We start from the raw sequence: 20309 nt of genomic DNA, 5'->3' as shown, positions 1-20309 counted from the left end.
TAAAAAATATTTTTTTAAATAATAGTTATCTATCTTTTATTTTTATATTTTTTTAATTTTTTAAAAAATTTAATAGGATTACTTCATAAAACCAGAATATATTATAAGTGAGATATAAATTTAATTATAAAAACAAAAAAATAATTTATTTGAATTAGATTAAATAAATTTTGAAAGTTAAACCTAAAATTTAATTTAAGTCCAATACAAATTGTTTTTAATTTTGATATATTTTATAATTAAATTTAAATTAGATCATATTGAATTAAATTAGATTTTAAATTTTTAACACCCTAATTAACCAACTAGCCTATTACATTAGCTAGTCTTAAAAACAAGGTTCTGAAAATTAGATCAATTATCAAACCGTTTTAATTATTGATTTATTAGTTCATTAGTCTAATTGGTTTCACTATCGTTAAACTGAAATAACTGTTTTATAATTATATAATTTAATAAAATATAAATAAATATACTAAAATATAATTATAGTTTAATATAAATCTTAAAATGTCATCCATATTAAATCAACAAAAATCTTATGATCTTATTAAAGTACAAACTCAAAAGTTATTAGTTAAATAATAAGTGTTTTTTTATTGATACTATCATTCATAACTGAAATTATAAATCATAAAATATATAAATAACCTTTTATCTCATTAATTATTAACAATCTAATACTCTTTATATGAAGCAGTAATAATTGATGCACAATTTTAATAAAATTGTGAGGATAAAAATTAATTTTATTTTTAGAAATTATTTTATTAAAGATAATTAAATTAAATTTTAAAAAATCTAGATTTAAATTAATTAAGACTTTTAAATAAATTTTATAAGAATTAAATATTTTTTATATTTAAACTTAATAATAGTTTCATAGATATGTACAAAATTTAAATTGTAACAGTAATCACTTATAAAATACACACATTGGAACGAGAATGTCTTTTTTAAATTTTATTTTATTAAGTTAAATCTGAAATTGAATATACGTACATAGTATAGAAAAATTTAAAATTTTCAATAAATATAATAATTTTTTATTTTGTTGGTTTTATCCGTTCTTCCTAAAAAATATTATAGTTGCCATAATAATTCTTTAATATAATGCAAAATATATCTTATACAATGTCTTATATCATATGTACAACTTGAATTAAAAACTTATGATTATAATTTTTGTGTTACTTAAATTATATTTTTGTATTATTCAACTAATTTTTTTATATTTTTAATTAATTATTTTGTATTTTTATTAAAATTCATGATTTTTTTTTGGTATTATTCAACTAAACAATCTGCATAATTAAAAATAATTTATGTATTATGGAATGAACTAAATTTTTTTGTGCCTTTTAACAAAATTTTTGTGTTTTTCTTCCGTTATTCAACTAAAAAATTATACAATTTAAAATTACTTTACTTTAAAAAATATTTTTCACATAATAATAAATAAATAAAAATATTTTTTATATGAAATATTTAAACATAAAATTATTTTTATTTATTAAAATAATTTTTTGAATAAAGATAATTAATTTTTTTTATAAACTCACTCAAATAAATTCTAAATCTACGAATATTCTAAGTTTACTATAATAGATAAATCTTGTAATAATCACAAATTTATCCACAAATAATATAATCAACATTCCAAAATTACTATTTAAATTATCTTTCCGTTTTCTAAACAACATATTAACTAAATGAAAAAATAATTGGTTTACTAAAACAAAACATTTTGTAATGAGAATATATATATATTATTTTACCGCCATATAGCTATAGATTATTTTATCTACTAGTATATTACATTAGAAAAAGAAAAGAAAAAAAAACTTGAGTCGATAGTCCAAACAAGAAAGTCATAATCGTTGTATTGTTTGGAAAATTTGGTGTGTCCAGCTATTAAGAAAAAGAAAGTGTAATTAGTAGCAGTTTTAACGGCGTCAACTATTTTTAAAAGGAGTTAGTAATTAACATTTCACGATTCGTAAATATTTGTACTGTACTATCATTACAGCCTTCGCATTTGCATTAGAATTTAGTTTAATAGAAAAAAAAAAGGACACGTATCACTAATTTTAATTATAAAATATATCTGTACAAAATCTGTATATAATGAATCTTTACACTAGTGCCACCCCTGACTAATATATTGACTTAGCAATATGTGTCACTGACGCATGTCAACTATTGGTTGATGTGTCACATGTTAGTATAGAATTGTCAAATCATATGTTTACTCAGCTAAAGGTATAATTGAAACCTATTGAAACGTTAGAGGTTTGGTTTTGCTCTTGGCTTGTTTGGTTTTGTCGCGTTACTGCCTGGTCTTGGATACACGACGAACTCTTTATTTGCAGGTATGAATGCTTTGGATTGGCTTCAAGTCAGCATGAGAAAAGAGTGTGCTGCCTCTTTTGCATCGAGCCTTGGTGCATCTAGATGAGAAGAATTCATGCTATCTTTGAAAGCCATGACAACTCTCCCTGTGAGGTTGCATACTAAGCAAGATTATTAATAGAGGAGACCACTATAGGGGGCCTTTGTCATCATCTTTCTCCCACTATGTTGGATGCCTCATGGATTTTTCTGGAAGAAGGCTTCATTAAGCTTAATTGTGACGGGAGTGTTTTTGACGAGAGTCATGTTGGCTTTGGTTACGTCCTTAGGGATAGCTCGGGGGTATGGGTATTCAGAGTATCTGGACAAATTCATGACAGTGGTGTTTTGAAGTTTGAACTTTAGGCTATATGGGAGGTTTATGCTTGGCATTCGACCAGAAACAAATGGCAGTGGTTTGTGAGATGGATTCTGCGAACACATTCTTTTTGGTAAATTATTGGAAGATTTCTACTAAGCATAAAGATAGGAATTTAATTCAAACGATCTTTGATTTAAAGGTGAAGCTGGGGTGGACTGTCATATTCTCCCTTATTTAGAGAGAGGCCAATAGAACAGCAGATTGGATGACAAAACTTGGTGCTACCTCCTCATAGCCTAGAACAAATCCTTGCTAAGGATCATGAATAGGGAGCCCTTCTCCCTTGCATTATTTTCTTTTTTTGCCTTTGCTTTTGTTTTATTTTTTCTTTTCTTAATTTTCTGTCATAAAAAATGTTCGATCCAGTTTGAGAATATTGAGGTAAAAAGTTTTAAATTATATATTTTTCATAAAAAATTTCTTAAATGGTAACCTTAACATGTGTACTTTCTAAAAATGAAATGCAGTAAAATTTTGTCCGTTGTGTGTCAAACTCATAATTAAATTTGAAACTCTTTAATTATTTATTCAATTGAGTTGTGCAATGGAGTATATAATTCTGTGCAATGCACAAATTTTATACAAGTTTTGCACGAGTTTTAACTATAAAGTGTAAATGTTATATATATATATGGCCAGTTTTCTGGTGGCACAATTAATGATACCTAGTGGTGCCTAAGTGTTGACTAACTAGTAGATGTGTGAGACTTGGCTATGGGTTATATATATATATGGCCAGTTCTCTGGTGGCACAATTAATGATACCTAGTGGTGCCTAAGTGTTGACCAACCAGTAGATATGTGACACTTGGCTGAAGGATTATGAAGGGTAATTAGTGGTGAGAGTGATAAGCACGGGTAACTCTGGAAAGTTTACCGTGAGGATAAAATGAACAATTGACGTCCAAAAATTGACTCTTATATTGTGGGCTGTGTACCAGGCCAACAAAAATATAGAAAACACTAGACTTCCGGACAAAAATTAAAAAAAAAACAAAGAAAAAAAGACTTGGGTTGTTTTGCCTTTTTTTTTAGATGAAGATAGTAAATAATCAAATTTACAATACATGACTTCAAAGAAAAAAAAAATCCAATTTGAAAGCAAAAGGGAAAAAATAAAAAAAAAAAAGGACTAGGAAAACACCCCATGACACTTCTTCTCTGTCTGAAAATCTTTCCGTTTCTTTAATGGTTGTCGATTGTTTTTTTTTTTGACAAAATTTTAATATTTATATTAGTATTCATAAATACTATCATATCTTACAAATTAAGATCGTTTAATTTAAATGTTGTAACATTAATTTAAAATCATATAAAAATAGTAATTTCTAAAATTGTAAATTTTAATTATGTAATACATTTTTGAAATATTATCCAATAATTTTAGATATTATTTTATCTATTTTAAAATATTATCAAATTGAAAAGAGACTGAACCTTCCTGTAAAAGATCTTTTCTTAACATCAAATTTGTTGGTACTGAATAAAAAGGATAACTCCAACAATATCTTTGTCCTCAACGCCACTTAATTTTCCGGAATTAGTCAGAGGAAGGACGCATAACTCAACATAGAACAACTAGCTCGGGCTCTTCCTCTTTCCGAAACTTCTGTAACTGCTAAATCAATTCTTAACTTAAGGGCCCGGATTGTCTTTGGATGTCCGGCGTCCATAAGGCGAACAGCCGGTAGCGGGACTCGGATCTCTCCGAGGTCTGTCTCCCAACATATAGTCTGTTTTATCCGTTGGCTAAGTACTTAGAAGCTTGGCCTAAGGGATGGAGAAGACAGGTTTCTTCTAGTCTTATCTTAGAAGTTCGTTTTGTCTTTAGTAGTACTTATCATATATGGGACCTAACAATAATAAACGTTAGATATTATTTTATTTATTTTAAAATCTAAAAAATTAAAGTCTAACTTTAAAAGCTCTAATGATTGATTTAAGTAATTAATCTACATTTTTATTTATGTAAAAGAATTTTTGTTTAATTATTCATGTTAATTAAATTTATTTTTTTATTTGTTTATTCTTATAGGGGTTTAAAATTCTAGTATTTGTGAATTTTTAGTGTTTATAAATACCAACAAAATTTATTTTAATTTTTAAATATAATTTTGGGGTGAATCACCCAATTAAATTAGTTTGACTTACCCAAAAGATTGCATTGTCACATTAAATCAAATTATACACGTATGTCCAGTTCTAGTAAATCCTCTTTATTTAAAATAATTAACTGTACATTTATATAAAGACATTTCTAAAATAAAAGTTATAATAGAATTAAGAAGTAATATTGAAACCAAACCAACGCAAAATGTTGATTTGTCCTCATTCTAAACTACTGATACAATATTTTCGGTAAAATTGCATAGTTTAAATATAATTTAATATTTATGGATATTAATAGAACAAACTATTTTTTACATTGCTTTCGTTGTGGCAATGTGTAGCAGTGTAGGTTAATGGATCGAGCGGGTGATAAATTGGTAGGTAATAAGTCAAAATTTTTTATTACGGATGAAAATTTGGTACTAAAAGCTTAGTAACTTATAAAATGCGAGAGAAATTATTTATATAAGTTATTTTACAGAAATTTTTTTATATATGAAAAAGAAAATGGTGATCTTCTTTAATATTAGTGTTATAGGTGCTTTGCATAAATGTGGGACATTAGAAATTTTAGTTTCAACACGCAAACCATAAATGGTGTATCTTAAATTCTAAAACCTAAATCATAAACCTTAATCCTTAATCATAAATCATAAACTCTAAATTCTAAATTAAACTTTAAATCTTAAATCCTAAATTCTATACCATAAAACCTAAACTCTAAATTCTAAAATCCTAAACATTTAAACTCTAAAATGACAATATTAAATTTTAAACCCTAAAAGGTAAACCCTAAATTATAGTCTGTAAATCGTAAACACTAAAATTTTTTAATATACGTACTAAAGAATAAAAAAAAAATTATAGTTACCATTACTTAATCAATTAACTTAGCCCGTTGAAGTTTATAAGGATGAATTCATTTACTTCACTTTAATATTTACTAATAAATAAAAAAAATTATTACAAGATATTTATTGTGATATTTAATTCTCAAACATAAATTACAACAAAAAATGTTATTTTAAAATAAGGAATAGCAAAACATCGAAATAAACTAAAATATGTCAAAATTATGTGAATCATCCAAAATCAAAACTATTATGTGTATTTTCTTAATAGTCATTTTCTAAATAAATCGATACAATAGATATATTTGATTTAGCAATGTTAGCACTAAATTGAATTAGCCTGATTCAAGTTAGTAGATATACATGTAAATTGAAAGGGATTGATTCGATTTATGCATGATTGTTTAGACTTCCTAGCCAATCGAATAAGCTTAATTCGATTTACGCAGTGCTCCCAACAACCAAGTAAATCGATTGTATGTCTAAGTCGATTTACATGTACGTAACCTAATGAATAAATTGACATTCCAATTCGATTTATTATGTGTTCACCAAGATATATGAATGGATGTATGTTATTTCAATTTATTACGGTGCAAACGTAAATAAAGAGTACATATAATAATATCCATAATGAATATAATAAAGAGTACATTTAATTGCAAAAAAAATAATTATAAATATTTTCTATAAATTATTTAAAAATCTCATTGTAAGTTATAAATAATTAGTAATAACTATGTTGATCTTTTAGCATCCTTAGAAAAATTACTAAGAGTGAATTCTTTTTATCAATATTAGTTAATATTTCGCATTAATAAGTTATTTTTATATTTTAAAAATTGTTACGTATAACTTGAGATTGGTGGATTAGGCTTGAAGGATTGGCCCAAGCGTCAAGAGGAGGTGGTCTCCGACTTGGTTTGTGTCTGGGAGTCGCCGTCCGACTTGTGTATGTGAAAGAATGGAGGTGGTATGTGAAAGAATGGAGGTGGTACCTGCAAAGACACTCCGATGCCTAAATCAGCAAAAGGGTAAGCAGGTTTTAAGAGTATTGAAATTTGGAGATACCTTGAGGGGTGTCAGTGTATTTATAGTGGTGAACCAATAACTACCGTTGGAGTATTTTCACCTTTTAAGGTGGATAACCATCCCTTCATCTTAGGGTAGTTGAGATATGACTCTTGGAAGTGGGTTGAGAGATTTTATGGGGAGTTATTTATTTGAATAAGTGTTATCTGCTAGTTATCCTCTTACCCCGACTTCTTAGGAAAGGAGTCAGTATTGAATCCGACCTCTTTCGAGAAGGTCGGTGGGAAGTGAAGACCAATCTTTGGATTGAGCCTTTTTGTGCGTTTGGGCCTGGACCATAGTGTTAGGTCAGGGTATAAACAAAAAATTACATTTTAAAATTTGAGTTAAATTTAAGTCTTTAATATTTAAAATTAATGAAATATTTGTCAAAAATATAATATTTTATATGCCAGTTAGCATTTAATCTATTGACCACAATAATATCTAGTTTATTGATTGGTTTTCATATGAAAATATTTTTGTTCTATTCAGGGTTTAACTTTGGTAAAACATCAATTATTAAGTAACTATATTATTATTGGTTGAAATTAAAATTTTTATTAAATAAAGGTTTAATCACTTTATTGGTTTCTATAGTTTCGCGAAATTTTCAATTAGGTTCCTATACTTTTTTTTTTTGAATTTAGTCCTTGTACCAATTTTTTTTTCAATTAGGTCACTTTTGGTAGTAATTGACTTAATTGTATAGGGATCCAACTAAATAAAAATTAGTGCAGGGACTCAAATAAAAGAAAAAAAAGTGTAGGGACTCAATTAAAAAAAAATTTGGTGCAATGACTCAATTAAAAAGAAAAAAAGTATAGGTACCTAATTAAAAATTTCGCAAAATTATAGGATCAACAGAATAATTAAACCGTAAATAAATTAATAATTACTACACAATGTACAAAATATATGATGAGCATTGAGAAATTTAGTGTCGAATTTTTTTAGGGTAGAATATCATTTATCGGACATAAGTTATGATAGAATTACTTATTTTTATTATTGATTAAAAGATAATAAGCTTAATTGCGATGATTAATACCATGTATTATTATTATAGTTATTATTATATATTTAATGTATAAATAAGTCATGTAAGACGCACATTATTACTTATCAATATATCAATATTCTTAAAGTATAAATAATGTATTATTTTAATATTAAATATTTTAATGTTACAAGCTTTTCTTTTACTTTGATATGTTTATAAAATTTTTGAATATTTTCTATGCTAAAACTTTTTGTCATAATTTTTTTTCCTATAGAAATAATGTCCTGGCTTTGTGAAGGCGGTACCGCAAAATACTATGTACAAAAATGGCGAACCTTAAAAGATGACCTGTGGTTATAACCTTCTGCTTAATCAATCTGTCGCAGCCGCAAATCATGTCAACTCAGTTGCAGTTGTCATGTGCGACCGTCACATCCACTTATCAACTCTACTTCAAAGGATCATGCCACTAACCTAAAGTTAAAATTCTGACCCAGATTATCCTTGGTTTTCTAAAGTTAAAGAACTACACTGTTTCATTTCATAAGTGATGGATATGGAGTCTCCAAACAAATAATCCCTCCATCTCCGTTGCACATGATAGTTGCTACACATATGCATGCCAACTACGTTGTTTATATTTAAAGACCACGCAAAAGTATACATTGTCAAAGCTTTGCCGAGTTCGGGCAACTACTGTGAGAACTACACCGGTGAAAGTTTAGGCACTGTTTCCGTACAACTCCGAAAGCTGAAACAGGTACTCATATCCAACTCATCTGCCTGCCCTCTTTGTTAGAATTCATCATGCGAATATTCACTATTGAATGGACACCACGGAAAAAAAAGTTACTTACTGAAATAGATTGTTTATTCCCACCCCTTGTTTTTACCATTGTGGGGGCATACTTCAAATGAAACTCCCCACCTTCATTCTTGTTTTAAGTCTTTTAGTTATGTCTTCATTTAATATGCTTGAAGTACTTGGTACAAAAATGTCTATTAGATTTGTCTCTGAAATTCTTTTTTTTTAAAGAAACATTAAATGATTCAACTGATCTCCAAAAAATTAAGTAATGTTATGTGCATTTCATCATTGTATAGGAGTGTAGCTATTTATTGTAGTTAGACCATATTTATTCCACTTGTTCATGTTCATATCTTTCAATTAATATGACAAATTTCTGTACCTATGTAATTAAAGACTCAAGTATATAAATACCTAAAATCACTTTCAAAATATAAGTTAACGAAGTTTTTGTATCCTTTTTAGTATATGAATAAAATATGTCCACGATTTAAAATTTTTTTATGTTTTGATAATAAAAATATTTGGCCGGTTTTGCACAAATTAACGTCTGCAAATATGTAAATATTTTTTTTATTTGATGACAAATACATAAAAAACTAATAGTACTTTTATAGTGAAAAATTTAAATAAAAAATTAGCGATCTTAAGTTTAAAATTCACCCTAGTCAAGGTGACATGTTTTACTATTTAATATATATATATAACCGGAGAAGATCGAAAGGTCGTCAACGGCGAAGACCCTTAGGCTGCTCTGAGGAAGACTTTATTTACCATAAAGAGAGTGTAACATAACCGAACTTTTTTCTTGTCCCTGCATGTGGCTCGTCCGCGCTTTTCGAGGCGCAGCTTGTGACTCAGCATGCTTGACTAGAAATTATGCTTGCTTAACTTGAGTTCTTACTGTTCTCGTAACCGGTGCCGAAAGCATCCTCCTCAAATTGATAGCTGTCAAGGTCATTTTTGTGCAATTCCCTTCAAAACTTTTTTGTATATATATATAAGTCATTATATTTTAATTTCATCCCATTTCATTGACAGTCTTCTATGTTAATATTTTGATTGAATCAAATAATGGTATAATTATTCTGCGTATTATTGAACAAACTAAAGAGAGTACATGTTTTTCTTTGATATTAAAAGAAAGTACATGTTTTTTTTTTAATAAAAGAGAGTACATGTATGTAGTAACATTCGAAAATTTTTTGTGTTGTCGGGCCCAATCACACAAAAAAAGGAAGTAGTTCTAAATACAACTAATTAAAAAATTCATCACCACTCTTAACAAAAAAAAAAAAAAATTTACCACTACTCAATTATTCGGCCCCACAATATTAACCCAATAGTAATCGTAGTGAGGCCTGAATTCGTGAAACGGCCTGTTACATCAGTGAGAGTCTAGCGAGCCGAACAAACACAACGGCGGTGTCACTCTCTTCATCTCCATCGACGCAGAGAGATTTAGCCCTATATGCATACCTTTTAGAGGTTCTTTGTTAGGATGGGTTACTACACCGTGTGAGATACCCTCGCCGAAGAATACATCCTCATCCTGAAAATAAAGAAACCCTAAACCATCGTTTTCAAGTCAGAATTATGTATTCCAACCTGATCTGTGTGCGCAGGTACTTCGAGTGCAAGACGTTGCGGCGATGGACAAAGAACAGATCAAGGAACCGGCTTCGTTGTCATCCCCAGGAGCTTCCGCTGCACCATTTATGCCTAGGAGTTCACAATTGGAGTTGCCCCCAACCCTGCTAATGGGTCGGAACACAAGTAAGCCTCCGCCTATGGACATTACTTACGTTATAACAGCATTCACTTAGGTTCCGTCATCTTCAGATCTATCTTTGTTACCCTGGTTTTGTTGCAGGAGGGATTCAATAGAACCTGAACACCCAATCACAACCACGTCTTTGGCTGAACGCATCTCCCAAATTGAAGCTGACATTGCCGACGTTAGATTCGTTATTCGAAACCAGAAGCTCCTAAATGAGGAGTATGTGGAACTGGTGAAAGAGATGATAAATCAGCAAGCTGTATCATCCCACATTGGAAGTAACTCTCCAAAAGTGAGGAAGACCACCATGACCGAGGGACCATTGGAAAAAGTGGAGCAACCTTAAGGACGTACAAGCGAAAGAAAAATGCTACTCCCACAACAACTGGAATCGACCCTGGCTATCCCCCAATTCCGACGCCGCCATGTAGTCCAGAAGGCACACCTTCCGCTGAAAACGTAGAAACAAACAGAGGCATTCTGGATCGACCCCTGCCCCAAAAGGAGAAACCCCAAAGGGAAAGAGGAAACTATTTAACTCGGGGAGCATTTCTGGGGTGGGCCAGAGCAAGGGAGAAAAGATTCACATCACTAGCAGCTCCATCCTAGCAGTCCAATATGCTGAGCAACAAAAACTTCCTGCAGATTTGCCATGTCGATAGGAGCCAGTGGTAGAAGGAGATTGGGAAAAATATTCCCCGTGTAAGTCCTTACCTACAGTTAGAAGCTTATGTTTGATAACTGGTGTAGATACCACAATATTTTTTATTCTGAAAAATATTTAATAACTGCACACGAGATTCTCCTTACAGGGTATGTCATTAACTTTCTTCCCCACCAAGGACATGAAGATTGTAGGCCTTGATCTATGCGCTGCGGCGTACATATTCAACACGAAACTTGACCAAGAGTAAGTCTCCCCACTGATAGTACTAGTTTTTGGTGGCATAGTAAACTGAATACATAAGTTGAAATGCACATTGTTTGTCACATTTGGTTCCATTGCTATAGCAGCAACTTATTATATCCCAAAATTCATACTAATGCATGTTTTGTTTGAAGCTTATGTTTAATAAAGGATTTGCGTATTTTGTTAAGAAGAATGGTCACCCACATTCTTGAAATCATGTCATAACTAGATCGAAATAAATCATGCTTGCTAATACTGAACACTGCAGCGAGCTACTTGTTCGAAGCCCGCACTGCGCTATTACCAGGTGTGCTCTCAGAACTCTGGAGCCAAGGAAGCCCGTGGTCGACGACGTGAGTACAAACCTCAGTAAAAAGTCCGTGTACATGATCCCCCAATCTCCAGTTGCATGATTTTGCTGAAGTGCATGCCTAAGTATTATGCATCGTGTATGTTTACAGGTGCTGATTTTGCTTGCCTGCATGCTGGCTGGGAACTCCACCAAGATTCATTGGTTCTTGCCGACAACCTTTTCAGTAAGTGAACCCTCCAATGAACATTATTTTCTAATAAAAATCTTTTCATTATTTCTGCCGCTAATTATTGGTTGTTGTTGAAATAAATAACATAAATTTTTATATGATCAAGTTGTTGGAGGTAATAAACTAATTTCGCCAATTGAAACTAATTTTATTTTTTGTAACATTTGTTGGTTTTTTGTTTTCGGACCCTATAAATTGATTAGAACTTATAGCACTTATTTTAAGAGATTATTAAAATCATGAAAATTTTTTTAAGGCCATCATTGAACTTTGTCGTTACAGCAAATTGCAACCGGAAGGGGACCAGTTCCACATGCGACACTGAAGGCCATTTGGGAGGATTTTATGGGCAAAGCCAATAGGGTATGCAAGGTTAGTCCCGATAGGATTTGTAATTGCGTCGTTAACTCTTAATTCATTAAGCATATGAATATTTCGTTGATGGTTTTTGCTAGTAGATTTATTGTCCCATTTGGTGAGATGGACATTGGTTTCTGCTTGTGATTGACGTCATTCGTATACAGCTTGTGTACCTAGACTCCCTTCCCTCAGAAGATGACAGACCCAAGCGGCTTCGACAACTAAAAAAAGTGGTATGGTCTATTAATTCGCGTTAAAACTAATTTATCCAATACATTTTATTCGTAAAGCAACATTAATAACATACATTTTTGTGCATGGACTGATGCAACCATAAGGCTATCTTCCTGGAGGAGGTGCTGGACAGTGATGATTGGTATGATGACCCGACAAATCCTAGGATTCTGTGCAGTGACTACGAGATAAAGGAGCCAAAGGTCACCAGGCAGGACCCCGGAAGGTACCCCTAAACTCCATCTACTTCTGTTACCTTAGGCTGGCTATGAACTTAAGTCAGATGTGACTAATTGATCCATGATTATCTATGATATGATATCTTTGTTCCACCCTCTATTTTGTTGGCATGATGAAGTGTTGCAGAATTTAGAAGTCCCTTGGTGTATCTGTTGTCACTTGATTCAGCATGATGTGTTACAAGATTTAAAAAAAAATAACATATCAAAAACATTTTTTTTGTTCTAACAATGATTACGGCATGTACATTGTGCAATAGATGATAATGTACCACCTGTGGAACTCGTACGAGGCTGAGGTATACCCACACACCATAGACTTTAGCATTTTGTTTGTAGTATTATTAGAAAATGTGCTAAGTGAACTGCTTGTGGTTGCAGAAAATTACAGACTACAGTCGTATAAGGCTTGCTGTTGACATGGTGCTAAAGTACCATAATGACAAGCGCATGGAGGTCATCCAAGCTGCGTTGGAATACTGGAGGAACTTAACCAATGGTTCCCCAGCAACTAACTGACCCACAAGTTCACCTTTCTTTTGACATATGCTTTTTTGAATGCTAAATGGCCGAGAGACCACAACCTTTTGTATAATATTATGTAATCCAGCAACTTATTGAATTGTGCAATGTTTCCCGAGAGTAGGTTCGGCAACCTTCTGTGGCTATTTTCATGCAACTTCTTATGTAACCCATGACACGTTTGACCTACACAGGTAAAATCCTTACTCATATGATGCATTTATCAAGATGGCTATGGAAATTTTCTTAACCTCCATCTCAGATACACTGCACCACTTTATAACCATAAAATAACAAGTTCTGATGTTCTACCTCGATATAGGTATGGTGTCAGGAGTTACAAATGAGGTACGACTGGATAAGCACCTTTCAGGAACGCACACAAATCATGCAGTCTCCAAAGAGTGTGCTTCAGATACACTCGACTTTTGTAAAACAAACTATAGATGTCGATGCTTTCTTATAGACATCAACTATGTCTTTCGGACCTCTCTTAATTCATCAAGCATAATTTAGTAAACTATCATGTACTGTCTTTCATATGCATATTTGTGGTTCTTCCAATGGTTGTGGTAGTTACACTTTTTTTTTCTGGTTAGACCAATACTAAACCAATACAATTAACTTTCGAAACTCAAAATCAAATGTATGTACAAATAGTAATTAGCTATGTAAACTTTTAAGAGTATTCTATTGCATGGATTGCTTTACTAAAATATGGAAATTGAACAATTACAAACCCCTTTTGATTACCAAGATATGGAAGTTGAACAATTACAAGCCCTTTTTGGTTACGTAAACACTCAAAATTAGTTTCAAATAACAAAATTATTAAAATAGGCATTAACGTAAATAAATTTTTTGTATTATCTTATTATTTTAATTTATATATTTAAAAAGATCTTATTAATTTATTTTATAAGATTTTAATAATTAATTATTAAAATAAAAATAACATATAACAATTGATAAAATATATTTTTATATCAAAAACAAAAACAATATATGAAATTATATTACTTTTATTTTTTCTAGTACTCTCAGTACTCTTTATTTTAATTCTAGTTTAAGTTATAAAATTTCATGATTCATGACTTTATTCCTTAGTTATTATTAGTTTTTTTATTTACTTTGTTCATTTTAATGAGATCAATAATTTATATTATGACAAAATAATAATAATAAAGTAATATACAAGAGTTACACTTATAAATTTTAACAGTACCAAATAAAAAATAAAATTTTTTTATATAACACCAAAAATGAAAATTGTATAGCAAAATTTAATTATATATTTTAGATATTCAATTAATAAGGACCCTACAATGAAAAAAATAAAGGTAAAATTGATACGAAAAAAAAATAAATTCAATTCTAAATGGAAAGTTCTTGTAATGAGTGTACCTTTCATTAAAGAGGAATTAAAAAGAATTTTCATCTCTGCTAAAAAGAGATAGAGAGAATAAACCTTATGTCCAATACGGTAGAAATTATCGAGAAATAATGACATCATCCAAGGCTGAAATTAAATAACCATTACGATTTTATGTTATCCATGATCATTACTTTGAAACACATGAAGACATTCAAATTTCGCTGTACAATGCACGTCCCTAATTCACAACACATGATGCAGTAGCATAAGATTTACTAGAGTTCAATACAAGACACTGTTTCACATAAATTTCGAACCCGCATCTACAACAAGGACAAAAAAATAGACCCCTGGTTTGGCAAATCCAAACATGCTTCATTCAACGGCCTGACATTGATGAATAGATGATCTGCACATCACCAATTGGCGAATGCCTAACCTCATCAAACCCTTTTACAAGAAGTTTGATACTGGCCGTTCATAGTTCCTACTACCTACAAAATCAGAAAATACAAGACAACACTGCTCAATCAAAATAACACTACTGAATTTTGAATGGTACATCAGACAACATAACAGACCTAAACTACTCACACGTTAAGAAACCAATCAAACACTAACCTCATCATCTGGTTGTTCGTTCCTCGCAGTACAATTCCTACGGTCGTGCCCAAGCCCATTACACCTTCTACATCGCCTTCCTATTTTTGCGTTCGTGCTGCCCCTGGGAGCACCCTTCGACTTTACAATAGTTGGATCCAGCATGTTGACATGGTCATCGCCTGCTCTCCTAAATCGGTTCCTTCCGCCTCGTGGGCCCGCTGACTCAATTTCCTTCGTCAGTTTTGCCACTTGAGAAAGAACATTCTCATACGTGTCTCCATCCTAAGCGGCTATATAGCACATAGACATACATGCACTCCACATGGACCCATAACGTTCCCGAAACGCCTTTTCCGGATCGGCCATTGGAACCGCACCAACTTTCTCCAATGTTTTTGCATCTTTACACGACCTGCGAAGCACTAATCGCCTTGGCAATGCCTCTATCTCAAGTTCCTTCATCGCACAAAATATATGACTACAAGGGACCCCTAGACTGTTCCACAACTTGCACGAGCACTCATAATTTTTGGAACTGCTATTGTATAAAATAGTATAAACTCGAAGGGGCCTTCGGAACTTCCTTAGCATGAACTTTTGAATGGTACCATAAGTCTCATGATGAAGCACGAGCAATGCAGCAACTGACTCTATTTGTTTCTTAACCTCAAAGAATATTTCTCGCGTATACACCTTGCTTACAGCCTTCTCAATACTTTCCAACCCTGTTGTCATCACCGGTTCCGAATACAAGCATTTGAAGTCGGCCATGAACTCATTATTCTGATAATCCTTCACCACACGATCCAGGTTCTCCACGAGCTCAAGTAGACAATTTCCAGATCTAATAAACTTCTTGAGGGATGAATTGATTCCCTCACATCTCAATGTTGTTCTAACTCTAGCACAAAACTTATCACACAGATAGGCGTTCGCCCATTGCGCCCTCTTCTCGTATGTTTTTTCAATCCAATCATTATTCTCTAAACCAAAGCTCTCAACCATCTCCGCCCAATAGTTCTCAAACTCTTCAACCACAAAGTTTCCATACACCGCAGTCTTGAATGCACTACAGAAATTAGCATCCTTAATATTAGAGACAACATTCCAAGCAAGATGCCAACTACATGGTCTGTGTGTTGCATTAGGAAACTCGCTCCGGATAGCCTTCTTCATTGATTTGTCTCCATCAGTAACCACAACCATCGGCTCCTTTTGCCTCATTACATCCAAAAAACTCCTTAGCAACCATTTATAAGAAGGAATCTTCTCATCCTCAAGCAACCCAAACCCAAATATAATGGTTTGTCTATGATGGTTAGTACCTGAAATAATCACCAAAGGCCTATTGTATAAATTCTTTCTATAGGTTGAGTCAAAGGCCAAGACATCACCAAAACAATCATAGTCATGCTGCATTTGACCATCACACCAAAACAGATTACCCAAATGGTTCTCAGCACAGTACGAGTATTGTACCACAACTAGGGAATTAAGTTCAATCTTCCCTTTAAGATAGCTAATGGCCGCAGCAGTATCACCCTCCACTATGCGGGAACGTCGAACATCATCGATATAGTTATATAGATCCTTCTTTATAAAATGCAAATTGCGATAACCACCTGCGAGATAGGCAAAGAATCCCATGATTTGGGTTGTCTGGAAACCTGCTTCATGCAAGCTATGAACATGGGCCTTGTCACCTTCCGACATGTGCCGATGTGGTGCCATTACATTTGTGTGGTCTGCTGGGGCTAGTTCATGGTTATGATCCACAACGAAAGACTTCATATTCAACTTTCCACAACCCTTGTCTAGATGAACCAGAAACCTAGCATTAGAATTGGTTCTTGTAATTGGTTTGTGTGCCCGCTGTCTATCAATCCTCTCGTAATGTTTCTTATCGCGCAATCCTTCTCTGTTGCAGAAGAAAAATTTTCTCACAACATTACCTTCATTATCTCTTCCCGAATCTCCCTTTCGAACCGCAAACCCGGTAACCCGTGCATATTCCACATACCTTACATATGCCTCCTCAACTGAATCGAACTCAGCAATAGCCAAATCTTCTGTTGTTACCCCTGCCTCGCAGCGATTGGAACTATTTGGTTCTTCAACTGACCTCACAGTTGCTGAACTAGATCCTTGATCTTTTGCATCATCTGCTACCCTACTACTTTCCTCAGTATCCAACCTTGTCATGTCCACTTCTTCTAATTGCCCTGACTCAAGCCTTGCTGTCTCACATTCGTCAGCCTCCGATCCTGTGCTCTATCCATCACTCGACTGCGCAGAGAACTCTGAGCTACTTTCCAAATCACTGTCTATCTTACACCACCAAATACCTGAACAGGCAAAGAATTTGTCAGCTGGCAACTCAGACAAAAATAGCATGGTAATTGGGCATAAGACATACAACCCAAAAATCATTAATCAGCATCCAAAAGAACCAAGGATCAATTTATATTGTGTTTGGAACACCTTCAGAATAGCTATCCATCAAGAAAAGAATTCTTTTATTTGGTTTGGAGTACAAGAAAAATATCATTTTCAAATCTCAAGTGAATTTTAACTCTCACGTTAATGTTGAAACTAAATCAGACAAAAAATTTGTCTGATTGTAAGTTTATTATTACTAAATATTGAAATGTCAAAATTATTCTTAATGAATAAATAAAGAAAAGACAAATAGATAAAATCATTTTATTCATGCAAATAATTGTTTCAAATCATGAATTTATATTTGAAATAAATTAGAGTTCACTTAACAAAAATAGAATTCTTTTCTCAATTTAATCCTTTCCGTCCACACTCAATAAGAATCATACATGGACAAAGGAAAGTATGAATGATGCAAAATGCTTATGTTAGGGTGGAAATAGAGACAAAATCCCGCAATTCATATGCCACAACTCTGAATCAAAATGACCAAAAAACAAAAAAGTTTAACTCTGCAAAGGCTTAATTTCTGAATGCCATTGTACCTAAAGTGTACTCCATGATGTCCAAAGTGTACTCATACTACGCAATAAAATTTGGTACTCTACTATTAATTTATGCCAACACGGCTTCTTCGTTATTTCAGTTCTTTAACATTCCCTATATCTCCTACATAACTTTTACAATGACAAAATGTCTACAAGAATATAAGTGATTGCATTAAGAAGGTATTACAAAACCAAATAGTAGCCACGCTTGAAGATGTTAGGCTCAATTACTATGGAAATAAATTCATACAAGTAACCTAGTTCCAAATTATCACATTTTGGTACACTACTTACTCCAACAACAAATTTTGCACTACAAGAAATTAGTAAGCATATAGTTACCATTATTAACTAAATCAAACACAATATTGGGTCAAGTCATGGGATATGGTAAAAGGCGTCTTCTGTACATTGTTTACAGGCACACATCTCTCCCTCAAAACAGTATCTATGTAAAACTATACCAGACAGAAGTAAGTAAAACACACATAATCCATAAAATCCTCTTACTAGGTCATAAGTTGCTCTGTTTTCGCCAGTCGCTGTTACCCTGCCTCCAACATCTATCTTCTTTGACCACGAGTACCAACAACAAATAGTTCTCCAATATCTTCCAGCAAACTCAACGGCGGTTTTCCATTGGATTCCCACTTTTCCACTTCTCGTAGCAGATCGCTGACAATGTGTATGCCAATGCTTCCTATAATGATCAGTCTTTCCACACCCAGGAAACCCTAACTCATGTAATACCTCAGTATTCATGGATGATGGGATAACATTTTTTTTCTAGCATAGAAAAATAATTTTTCCCAAATTTCTGTTCAAATTGTTTACCCTAATTATTAGTCTTTTTACCCTGTTTAAACACAGTAACTCAAAGTCAACGTTACTTTAGAAAAGCCAGGTGTTCACATTTAATTGGTAGGTTGCTTGTAGTCACTATTGCCATGGTAACATAATGGGTACCACAGAACACACCTATATATATATATATATATATATGATGTTATTTACTAGTAATATATAATATATAAATGGTGCAGACTCTGGTGGCTTATATTTTTTCGTGGCTAAGGTGACTAAGTGGGCCAAACCAAATGAATGCTAGCATGTGGCTTAGTAAGCAGAGACCCAAAAGTTTGTTTGACTTTGCTGACCATAGTAACTTAGGTAATTATGCAAGGTAAAAAGTTAGATGGTAAATTAGGAACATTATCTTGAGAGTTAATTAGATTTAGGAGAAGGGCCAATTAGAAATTTCAAAAAGTTACAAAAAAAAATATATAAATAACCAAAAAGCTCTCCACGCTTGAGTTTGAAAGGTTTGCTGTGGACGGCGACCATCACCCAGGGTTCATGTTACGGTCAACTTGGACCATTGTTGGCGGTGAGTTATTAACCGGTGGTTTCATGAGTCAGCCCCCCGTGTTGTTTCGGGGGAGGATTCTAGTTGTCGATCATCTTGTGGTTCGAGCGCATTCGGTACAGTAGCAGATTCAGCCACTACTTTGTCATTTCAGGTCCGCAACAATTGCAGAGGTTTGGGTGGTTGACGACATCGAAGTGTCCTCCGATGTGCGGCTGTGTATCTTTTTTGTTGGTAAGGTGCAATCCGTAAAGCAGTATAGGCAGGCACTCAGCCTCATTCCAAGTCCGCGACATTCGCCGCCGTGTGGGTGGCTATCGACGTCGAAGCCGCCTTCGATCTGAGGTAAGTGTAACCTTTGATTTGTTTTATTCTTTGCATCACATTCGTCTCTTGTATGATTGAAGATGAATCTGCATGTTGCCAACTTAAATGCCTAGTTAAATCCCAAGAAGAATTTCTCTGTGTGGAGAATATTTACACTAACTTCGTGACCTGCATACTTTTTTGTGTGTTGTGGATTGTAATTAGTTAATTGTAGCAAATGAGTTCATCTTTATTCTTAGCCATTATGGTTGATTTAAATCAATTAGTTTAATTCAATGGATGAATTTATCATCTTTCTTGTTAGCTATGATATGCATAGTGTTTTTATGTTGTTGCCAGTTATTAATTTAATTCATTGCACCATGTTATCATGTTCTTTCGTAGCCAATATCATGCATGTTGTTTTTGTCTTGTTGATAGTGATTAATTTAATTGTAGTAATTTAATTC

At 32.7% G+C, this 20309-nt stretch overlaps 2 protein-coding genes across 4 annotated transcripts; one reads left to right on the top strand and one right to left on the bottom strand.

Annotated features, from left to right (window-relative positions):
- Positions 1-10027: 10027 nt before the first annotated feature.
- On the top strand, positions 10028-13749 carry LOC148549447 (uncharacterized). 3 transcript variants are annotated; one of them, XM_088497414.1, is made up of 9 exons: positions 10028-10391; positions 10489-11097; positions 11208-11305; positions 11574-11658; positions 11767-11841; positions 12130-12440; positions 12546-12979; positions 13062-13396; positions 13525-13749. In XM_088497414.1, the coding sequence occupies exons 3-6, from the start codon at positions 11211-11213 to the stop codon at positions 12259-12261; spliced, it is 387 nt and encodes a 128-aa protein (XP_088353540.1). In that variant the 5' UTR covers positions 10028-10391; positions 10489-11097; positions 11208-11210; the 3' UTR covers positions 12262-12440; positions 12546-12979; positions 13062-13396; positions 13525-13749. The 3 variants fall into 3 exon arrangements, with proteins under 3 accessions (XP_088353540.1, XP_088353542.1, XP_088353541.1); XM_088497415.1 differs by lacking the exons at positions 13062-13396; positions 13525-13749 and having other exon boundaries at positions 10116-10343; positions 10489-11305; positions 12130-12219; positions 12306-12440; positions 12546-12667; XM_088497416.1 differs by lacking the exons at positions 13062-13396; positions 13525-13749 and having other exon boundaries at positions 10489-11658; positions 12130-12219; positions 12306-12440; positions 12546-12667.
- A 961-nt stretch (positions 13750-14710) lies between these two features.
- LOC110265700 (protein FAR1-RELATED SEQUENCE 5-like) lies at positions 14711-18893 on the bottom strand. The gene is made up of 3 exons (XM_021108881.2): positions 18678-18893; positions 15199-17525; positions 14711-15071 (listed from the first exon to the last, which is right to left on the bottom strand). Exon 2 carries the CDS (start codon positions 17380-17382, stop codon positions 15463-15465), a length of 1920 nt encoding a protein of 639 aa, XP_020964540.2. The 5' UTR covers positions 17383-17525; positions 18678-18893; the 3' UTR covers positions 14711-15071; positions 15199-15462.
- Between the last annotated feature and the right edge of the window lie 1416 nt (positions 18894-20309).

The sequence above is a fragment of the Arachis ipaensis genome, chromosome B8 (genome assembly GCF_059453495.1).
Source record: "Arachis ipaensis isolate K30076 ecotype BB chromosome B8, ASM5945349v1, whole genome shotgun sequence".
In the NCBI taxonomy this organism is placed as follows: domain Eukaryota; kingdom Viridiplantae; phylum Streptophyta; class Magnoliopsida; order Fabales; family Fabaceae; genus Arachis; species Arachis ipaensis.
The sequence above is the reverse complement of the archived record's forward strand: the minus strand, read 5'-3'. Positions and strand labels throughout refer to the sequence as shown.